A 10052-nucleotide genomic window follows, 5' to 3' on the forward strand; every position below is an offset into this window, starting at 1 on the left:
CGATTTGATTTAAAATTTTCACTGCATTTCTTACGTTAGTAATATTTCAAAACGAAGGGAGATTGTAATAAACCGTTACCTATATATTTTTTTGGTATCGTTACCTCGTCTAAATAATCCAAAACAAATTATCGGGCATATTTCATAACAGATATTGCCCCGAAAATTGTCTTAAAATTAATCACCCATGAACACTTTCCACATTTAAAAACAGTTAAAGTGCGTCGCAAATTCTCGAGCGACTTTTGTTGACACGTTAAAACGCTTTTTTTTTTTTTTGGTAAAAAACACTCGAAATGAGATCTTAATATTTTTAGGGGAAAAAATATGTGGGTTTAATCACATCAGTGGTCCAGAATTTTGAATCGCTCAATTAATTCAAAATATATATATCTTTGAACACCTGGGTAAATATGTGTGTTAATGTTGCACGCCTGAGTAACTTTAAGTCTGAATTTGCATTTTAATCTCCCAGAAGATCACGTAAATGTCTTGCGCTGCTCTTCTAGATTTCACCTATAAAAAAATGTTTTCTCTGTTGGAGACATACCAAACTTTCTTGATTTCTGCATAAAATTTCTTCTTTGGCCACAATTTTTCGTTAATTTTTAATTTGCGCTGCCGTACAAACTACTGCGCGCACTTTGGTTAGCCTAAGGGCTTGTGCAATATACAGATAATTTTCAATTCTCAATCCTAAATGTAGTGTAAACACTTTATTGCACTCGTATTTATATGATTAACTAAACAATTTCATACGGTAATAGGTTCTATTCTTGTTTTTCTGTTTCTTTTTACTTTTTTTTCATTATTATAGCCAAAGGTGGCAGCAAGCTGTTTGAAGGAAGACACTGAGACTCTCTTTTCCGTTGTTGCAATTAACTGTAAAGACTATCGACCGCCGGTGATAACAGAGAAAATTCAACACATATATATTGATGTTCCATATGTATTTTATTCTGAATTAACCTGAACGAACTAGAGCTGCGTTTATCACTGATAAAATGACCAACTTAACAGAAGATGGAAACCACACGACTGATGAAACTTTCTATTGCACTGTAGCGATTAGCGGAACACAACAAAGTATATTTCTTTCAACACTGAACATTCTTATATCTATCACTGTATTTCTTGGGAATACTTTGATCATTGTCGCTTTAAAAAAAGGTTTCGTCCCTTCATTTGTCGTCAAAGCTTTTGTTTCGTTGCCTTGCCTACACCGATCTTTGAGTGGGCCTGATTTTACAGCCTCTTCACATTACATATTTACTGTCCACAGAAAATCCCAAATATTGTTACTATTTTGAGCCCATTACATACATGGTAGCTGCGGTTTCTTGTGGAGTGTCGCTATCGACGTTGACTGCAATAAGTGTGGACAGGCTTCTCGCCTTGTTATTGGGGTTAAGATACGACATGTGGTAACTTTGAGGCGAGTACAGGTTGTTGTGGTTTTGTCTTGGCTTTCTAACGGTGCCATGGCAATGACGTACCTTTACAACGACATTCTTACTGTAGCTATTCAGGACTGTTACTGTGTTTATAATAACCTCGACCTGCTGTTACACAAACATCCACATTACGCTTCACCATCACCAAGCTCATGTTCAAGTGCACGACGATGACGACCAAGAGGAGTCTAACAAAGGGGGAACTGATATAAATATAGCAAAATACAAAAAGACAGTATCGAGTGCAATGTGGGTGCAAATGGCGTTAGTAGTTTGTTATCTTCCTTTTGGTATAGCAACGTTGGTAGTTTATTTAAGTGAAACTTATCCTCCATCCCTAGCACTGGTTTGGGAACTCACATTGTTTCTCCTTACTTTTAACTCTTCTCTTAACCTGGTTCTTTACTGCTGGAAAATCAGAGGAGTACGACAAGCAGTAAATGAAAGAATAAGGAAGCCAGTCTGTCCTGTCAAGTTAACTGTACCGTTAGCCTAGCCTGCTAAGAACGTAATTATACTGAGAGCATGTTAATTACAAAAACGTTTTCGCACACATTATTTCTGAGCTCTAGGAAAAATAAATAAAGGAGCCAAAGTGTGAAAGTAGTAAGCATTTTTACTTTTCTTTATTTTTAACTATTCAGTCAGGTCTGCATGATTAGAGCCGAGTTTCTCTCCAGAAAATCGTTACAATTTCCAAAATAACAGGTAATTAAAGAACACAAACATTTACAAAGAGCATGTTACTTACAAATTAAATGTTTATGTAGACAACATTTCTGAGTTCTAGGGAAAAAAATTAAAGGAGCTTGAATGTAAAAGGAGGGAACTTTTCTTTTTATTTTATTCCTTACTATTTAGTCAAATCTGAGAAGAATCAAGTTTCTTTTGAGAAAATCGCCTCAATTTTCCAAATGACTGGTAAAGAACACATATTAGATCAGCAGTGGGCGTTGTTTTGATGTACTCAATACAAATTTCAGGAGCAATAATAACAATAACAACAATCCTCATTGAAAATCTAAATTTGTTGCTTCCACCAAGTATAGGCAAGAGAATCTCACCGGTTGTCCAGCTTAACTCTCAATGTCTATTCCTTAGCTCTGAATTTTGCGATTGCCGAACTAAGACTGCTATATATTCATTAGGAAAGTTACACTAGCTGATTATCACCGAAGGCCAATCAAGGGGAATATCGAGGAAATAGGAAGCAACCTATTTTCGTTTAAACAGCTTGATAAAAACACTCAATGCAAGAAGAAAATAAAAAGGTGTAAGATAATCAAAAAACATCGCAAACACTCAAACCAACTGAATGTACCAAAGAAAATATCTTGGCATGTACCTCAGTATATCACAACAAGAGATTATAATCCTGATCACAAGACGATGATGGTGAACCTAACTGTGGATGAAAACGAGACAGTAATGGAAGATTTGTCATGTAATACAAGACTTTTTGGTGTGGATCAAAATATATTATTTTCGGCTTTTAATGTTCCTCTTTCAATCGTTGCATTTCTAGGGAATGTTCTCATCATTTTTGCTTTTTAAATTTCGTCGTCCCTTCATCCATTATAGAAGCTTTTGTTTGGTTGACTTGCAGTCACCGATCTCTGCGTGGGTCTTATCGCGCAGCTTCTTCGTGTTACACACCTGATGTTTCCATTAAATTCCAAAGTTTGTTGCTGTGCTCTGAACCTTTAAAATTACCTTGGGACTGATTTTATGTGGAGTGTCTTTGTTGACACTGACTGCCATAGAAGTTGACAGACTTCTCGTCCTAATGTTGGAGCTAAAATGGAGACACGTAGCTTTAAGGAGAGTATCACGGGGTCGTTGTTGTTAGTTTTTGGCTTCCTTTAATTGCCATTACAATTATAATGACAATTGTAATGGGATAATCAGAACTTATTTTGTCGTCTGCATGATAAAACTGCTGTGTTTAATAATTTCATCTTGCTGTTACACGAAAATTTATTTCACATTAAGAAAACATCAAATTCAACTACAGAGTCGTGTTCACTAAGCCCAACCAAACGGAAGATACTCAGGACAATCCAAGAGATCTACTCCACTGAATTTAGCACGATACAGAAGGTAAATAGATAGTGCATTGTGGGTACAAATGACGATAATGGCTTGTTATCTTCCATTTGGTGTCGTCATAGCTATACATACCCTAAGTGGACCAAATACGCCATCTCTAGACTTGGCTTGAGAGACAACGATAGTTGTCGTAAATGTTAAATTCATCACCAAGTCCATTTATTTAATGCTGGAAAATTAAGGAAATTAGACTAGTAGTGAACGACACCATTAGTCAGTTTTATTGCTGCTCAAGGTAAATAACTCTGAATATCTTAAAGAAAACATGAAGCCTATAAAACAGGTCATTTATATTCTAGAAAACAACATAAATTACACACATAAGTGAAAGAAGAGCAACTGAAGTAAAAAAAAAAAATTGATTTGTGGAGGAGGAAGGTCAGGAGTGGATGAAAAAAAAATGCTTTAATCCCTTAGAGTTTCCTTCTGACAATTTTCGGTGGCAGGGCACGCATCTTAAGGAACCACTCGTATCTGTCTAACTGGTCCACCGTGACCCTTTTGCATAGGGCTGTCTACCCAATATCATCTGGTAGTACACAGGCTGCTCTGGTATACTCAGGTATTTATTTGGAAGAATAGCTCCTTAGAACACGATTTAACAAAGAAAAAATGATCCTTTGAGAAGAAAGACGATTTCTCTTTTCCTAAAGTCACTACTCATTACAGTATTAGCTTTGAATTATTAAGTTTTAGTAATTTACTAATATTTTGTGATACCTAATATATATATATTTTTTTGGTTCATTAACGTCTGTACGTAAACATCGCTTTATATTGATCTTTAATAATTATTTGCCGAAGGCGAAGTGAATATTGGTGAATATTCACGGAGACGAAGTCGAGGTGAATATTTACCAATGTTCAGCGGTGAATATCAAAGAATACAGAATAACGGACTAAAACATAAAGACGCAGACGCAATTGTTCGTTTGCATACACGTATGCAGCCGTGGTTTTAATAATAAGCTTACATGTACATCGATTGTCAGTCATCGAGTTCGGCAGTAAAAGAAACAAGTGAAACACTATGAAAAATTAATTCAATCGGTATCTTTGTTTTATCGTTGTTGACTCCATTCACAGTTGTCATCATCGCCTAAAAGTGACTAGCTTTAGTTTAAAGCAATATAAATTTCGGTCAATCGATCTAACCTGCTGGCCATCAACGTAAACACGGCATTTACGTTTCTTAAATGTCTCAGCTAAATACAAGTTCTTGAAAGGACTTTTGTTCCAAGCGTGACAGCAGAATTTGAAAATTCTCCATCCTTTCAAATATCCTGGACTTGGAGTGATGTCTTCCGAATAAATGAGAAATTCGTTTAGCAACTGCCAGCCATGTTTATTTGCCGGGATGGCAAAGGTGGCGAGCTTAGTAACCGCCGCTGATGGAAATCGATTGATTTCTTCCAGTGTTGTTTGCTTTAAGATACATTAAGGTTAGTTTTTAGGGAGTATCTTTTAAGGCGTATGCTTTTCCGCGAAATGACAGGCCTGACGCAGGGTTTCGAACGACCAAGTTAGTAGGTTGGCCACAGTTTCCAGTTTCCAGTTCTGTCTAGCACTTATACCTAAACGGGTCAATACTATCATACTTCATCAAGTCACGTTAAGATATCGGTAACACGCAAACGCCCAATCATTGTTCAATAAGCTGTAATTATGGTAAAATTGATTGTAAAACTAAGGACATGACGCTATAATTTCTATCGATCCCAGCTGCCTTTTTGACTTATTTCCCACGATCCGGAACAGTTCACTAATAATAATTTGCATTCAGAAAACGATTCAAGCCTTGGTTCCTTTGGAACAGCTGTGGTTTATTCGCAAAGAAAGTCGTTGTTTGTTTTCCTTAAAAGAAAAATCACGGAAACTGAAGAACTCCGACTACTAACTCAAAAGGTGGGTACACAACTCAGTAATTGCTCACAATATTAACTTGATAAAAGACATTGTAAAGTGTACACTTGGGGTAGAGGATAAATTGCGACGGTTACTTCGCCCCCACACTGAAAAGCTATCACTGAAACGACACGAAAATCGTCATGGGCAGAAGTACACATCATTCCCCCGAAGTGTTCATTTGCTATGTGTCGGAATAGGTTTGTTCGCAATTTTAGTGTTTTAATTTGCATTTCACAAATAAATAAACTATTTTCGATATTTTATTGCGTAGCAGTATTTTGGTTAGCCTGTAGGGCGCTTCAAAATCAACGCAAATTGAGAAGTAAAATATGCAACTATAAATTAAAAATGTCCAATAAGGTAATATTTGTTACCCCATGATTTCCAAACTTTGAAAAATGTTTCCTTTGATGCCTGGGTTACCAAATCCAAGTAAAGACCCAGTTAACTTGAGGTTAAGTTGTACCTTCTTGTACCTTCTTAACTTATATTCAACTGAGTGAAAACATATAGGGTTAAGAAGTCGTTCGTACTAAATTATCAAAGTGTCCTTTAATTAGCCATTTTACGTTAACAAATAGTCCATTAAGGTAAACCATGTTCGACTTAAGACAAATACTGGAATATTCGATTTTATTTAAGATTTTCTACTGAAATTTAACTTTCTTGCGTTAGTAATATTTCAAAACGAAGGGAAATTATAATTAATGGTTACCAATAATTTTTTTTTGGATATCGTTACCTGGTCTAAATAATCCAAAACAAAATATCGGGCATATTTCAGAACACATATTGCCCCGAAAATTGTTTTAATAAGATGCACCCATGAACACTTTCCACATTTAAAAACGGCTAACTGCGTGGCAAATTTTCGAGCGACTTTTGTTGACACGTTTAAACGCTTTGTTTTTGGTGAAAAACACTCGAAATGAGATTTTAATACTGTTAGGGGAAAAATATGTGGGTTTAATAACATCAGTGAACCAGAATTTTAAATCGCACATTTATATTCAAAGTATATATCTTTGAACTCTTGGGTAAATATGTGTTAATGTGACACACCTGAGTAAATTATTAAATAAGTCTGAATTTGCATTTTAATCTCCCCGAAAAGAAGATCACGTAAATGATCTTGCGCCGCGAAACTGAATTTCTAGATTTCACTTATAAAAGAAATGTTTACTCTTTTAAATACATATCGAACTTTCTTGATTTCTGCATAAAATTTCTCTACAATTTTTCGTTGATTTTTATTTTACGCTGCAGTGCAAATTATTTCGCCCACTTTCGTTAGCCTAAGGGCTTGTGCAATTTTGAGATAATTTTCAATTTTCAATCATAGATGTAATGTAAATACTTTATTGCACTCGTATTTAAATGATTAACCAAACAATTTCATACCGTAATACGTTCTATTCTTTTTCTTCTGTTTCTTTTTCATTATTATAGCCAAAGGTTGTAGCAAGCTGTATTAAAGAAGACACTGGGCCTTTTTTTACCGCTGTTGCAATTAACTGTGAAGACTACTGACCGATGACATCACTGTGAAAATTCAACACATATTTCCCTGACATTCCTTACGTATTTTATCCTGGATTAACCTGAACGAACTAGAGCTGCGGTTATCGTTGATAAAATGGCCAACTTAACAGACAATGGAAACCACACGACTCATGAAACTTTCTATTGCTCTGTAGCGATTAGTGGAACACAACAAAGTATATTTCTTTCAACATTGAACATTCTTATATCTATCACTGCATTTTTTGGGAATGCTTTAATTATCGTCGCTCTCCGACAGGTTTCGTCCCTTCATTCGTCGTCAAAGCTTTTGTTTCGTTGCCTTGCCTACACTGACCTTTGCGTGGGCCTGATTTTACAGCCTCTTTACATTACATATTTACGGTCTGCAGAAAATTCCAAATGTTGTTACTATTTTGAAGCCATTACGTACATGGTAGCTGCCGTTTTTTGTGGAGTGTCGCTATCGACGTTAACTGCAATAAGTGTGGACAGGCTTCTCGCCCTGTTATTGGGATTAAGATACAGATATGTGGTAACTTTGAGGCGAGTACAGGTTGTTGTGGTTTTGTTTTGGCTTTCTAACGGTGCCACGGCAATGACATACCTTTACAACGACATTCTTACTGTAGCTATCGTCTGTTCAGGACTGTTACTGTGTTTAGTAACCTCGACCTTCTGTTACACAAACGTCTACATTACGCTCCACCATCACCAAGTTCATGTTCAAGTGCACGAAGATGACGAGCAAGAGGAGCCTAACAAAGTGGAAACTCATATAAATATAACAAAATACAAAAAGACAGTATTGAGTGCAATGTGGGTGCAAATGGCATTAGTAGTTTGTTATCTTCCTTTTGGTATAGCAACGATGGTAGTTTATTTAAGTGAAACTTATCCTCCATCCCTAGCACTGGTTTGGGAACTCACATTATCTCTCCTTACTTTTAACCCTTCTCTTAACCCGGTTCTTTATTGCTGGAAAATCAGAGGGGTACGACAAGGAGTAAAGAAAATAATAAGGAAGCTAGTCTGTCCTGTCAAGTTAACTGTACCGTTAGCCTAGACTGCAAAGAAAGTAATTATACTGAGAGCATGTTAATTACAAAAGTGTTATCGCACACATTATTTCTGAGTTCTAGGAAAAATAAATAAAGGAGCCAAAGTGTGAAAGTAGTAAACATTTTTACTTTTCTTTATTTTTAACTATCCAGTCAGGTCTGCATGATTAGAGCCGAGTTCTCTCCAGAAAATCGTTACAATTTCCAAAATAACAGGTAAAGAACACAAACAAAGCATGCTACTTACAGAGCATGCTACTTACAAACGAAATGTTTATGTAGACAACATTTCTGAGTTCTAGAAAAAAAACTAAACGAGCTTGAATGTAAAAGGAGGAAACATTTCTTTTTATTTTATTCTTTGCTATTTAGTCAAATCTGGAAAGAATCAAGTTTCTTTTGAGAAAATCGCCTCAATTTTCCAAATGACTGGTAAAGAACACATATTAGATCAGCAGTGAGCGTTGTTTTGATGTACTCATTACAAATTTCAGGAGCAATAACAACAATAACAACAACAGTCTTCATTGACTTGCACTTAGAGTTGAGTATTATATACATTACAAGATGATTAAAGAAAATAATAAGAAAGGTAATTGCCGATTACAGCCTAGAGGCTAAAGGAACCGCAAGGTTTTCGAGTCAGCCCTAAGAACTTTTTATTGTTAATTTTCATCAAAAACGAGAGCGGCAAAAAAGAGTATAGAGTATTGTAATGTTTTACTTCTTTGGTAATGAGGAAATTGATGCCAGAGGTCTATTGCCTGATGAGAGAAGATTTGTTTTTCAATGGAAACTTGGACGAGGTATTGAATGCTGCCAGTGGTTCTGTCGGACGGCATCTCATTGGAGACACTCTAACAGAGAGGTTTAAATGCAAATACGGTTGTGATACTCTAACAGCAAGCTGTTCTCACCATGAACTTTTCGTCATGAAAAGTGACATCAGCCTTCGAGTTCAGGTTAAAAAGGTTCTATTGATTTTGGTCAATAGAAGCTCACATAACCTAGTCTACTAAATATAACATTTTGTTTTAAGTTATAATGATAGGTAATTATCGACAAACTAAGTTGTGAGTGCAAATTACAAAAGGTGACGTCAGCGTTTCTCTCCTCATACGTGAGGTTTCTCAGTTATTAACGAGTGAAGAATAATGGTGATTTACATTTAGGGAGGATTCAAAGCCGCTTACTTCCTGTATAACACGTGTTTGGCTCGGCGAAGAAAGTCATTTATAGATCCTGAGAGAAAAAGGAACCGAAAAACTCTGACCACAAAACAAAAAGGTAACAGTACATTCGAAATAGTGCCCTGACCATGAATTTTAAATATGCTGGTGAAAACAATGAAAAATTGCGTTTACGGGACGTAGGAAAAATCACAATATTTTGTCAATATTTTAGCTGAAACGACCCACGAAAATCGCCGGTAGCTTTTACTTAACATCATCGATCAGTTCTCAGACGAGTTTCTTTTGCTTAGGGTCGGGATAGGTATACGGAATGTTGGATCTTCGTAAAAGATTTGTGTTCGCCTGCTTCGATCGCGAGAGAAAATCGAATATTCGTACGCTGGTGCAATGACTCGGCAGACATCAATACAATCGCCAAAGGGGCCGTTATTCAATACGCAAATTTTAGGGCTGTAAGGTTGAGAATTGAGAAGACCAAGCATTAAGATCAGACGAAATTACCATGATATGTAAGTGAACTTCGATTGGCCACCTTGAGTTAGCGACGTAATTTTTTTAAAGTAAATTTTGCTGTGAAACTGCCAAGTTGGCAAACTGTCAATTTTTTCTTTACTCGTTGGACTCAAACAAAGCCTTCGCTTTTCAACGGTACCGTTTTGCTAAATACTGACTTGGAATGGTACATTAGTTTATATGAGGTTGAAAGTTTTTATATGTCATTATCTGCAAGAAAATGATGAATATAATGTCGTATCCTGAGTAAATAATTCTCTTTTTTACTTTCTTTTTTACTTTTTTTACGATTG

General features: G+C 36.0%; 1 protein-coding gene and 2 pseudogenes across 1 annotated transcript; all 3 read left to right on the forward strand.

Annotated features, from left to right (window-relative positions):
• Positions 1 to 251: 251 nt before the first annotated feature.
• Positions 252 to 2060, forward strand: LOC149101103 (adenosine receptor A3-like; annotated as a pseudogene).
• A 212-nt stretch (positions 2061 to 2272) lies between these two features.
• On the forward strand, positions 2273 to 3943 carry LOC149101104 (melanocortin receptor 5-like; annotated as a pseudogene).
• Positions 3944 to 5280: 1337 nt separating this feature from the next.
• Positions 5281 to 8166, forward strand: LOC149101105 (adenosine receptor A3-like). Its single transcript, XM_089276533.1, has 2 exons — positions 5281 to 5468; positions 6921 to 8166. Exon 2 carries the CDS (start codon positions 7108 to 7110, stop codon positions 8056 to 8058), a length of 951 nt encoding a protein of 316 aa, XP_089132659.1. The 5' UTR covers positions 5281 to 5468; positions 6921 to 7107; the 3' UTR covers positions 8059 to 8166.
• Positions 8167 to 10052: the final 1886 nt, after the last annotated feature.

This window comes from Orbicella faveolata, unplaced genomic scaffold (genome assembly GCF_042242905.1).
Source record: "Orbicella faveolata isolate gen_17 unplaced genomic scaffold, um_ofav_v1 contig_4, whole genome shotgun sequence".
NCBI lineage: Eukaryota > Metazoa > Cnidaria > Anthozoa > Scleractinia > Merulinidae > Orbicella > Orbicella faveolata.

Excerpts from the sequence above, each read along its gene's own strand:
- LOC149101105 (XM_089276533.1), top strand. The coding sequence starts at position 7,108 with ATGGCCAACTTAACAGACAATGGAAACCACACGACTCATGAAACTTTC.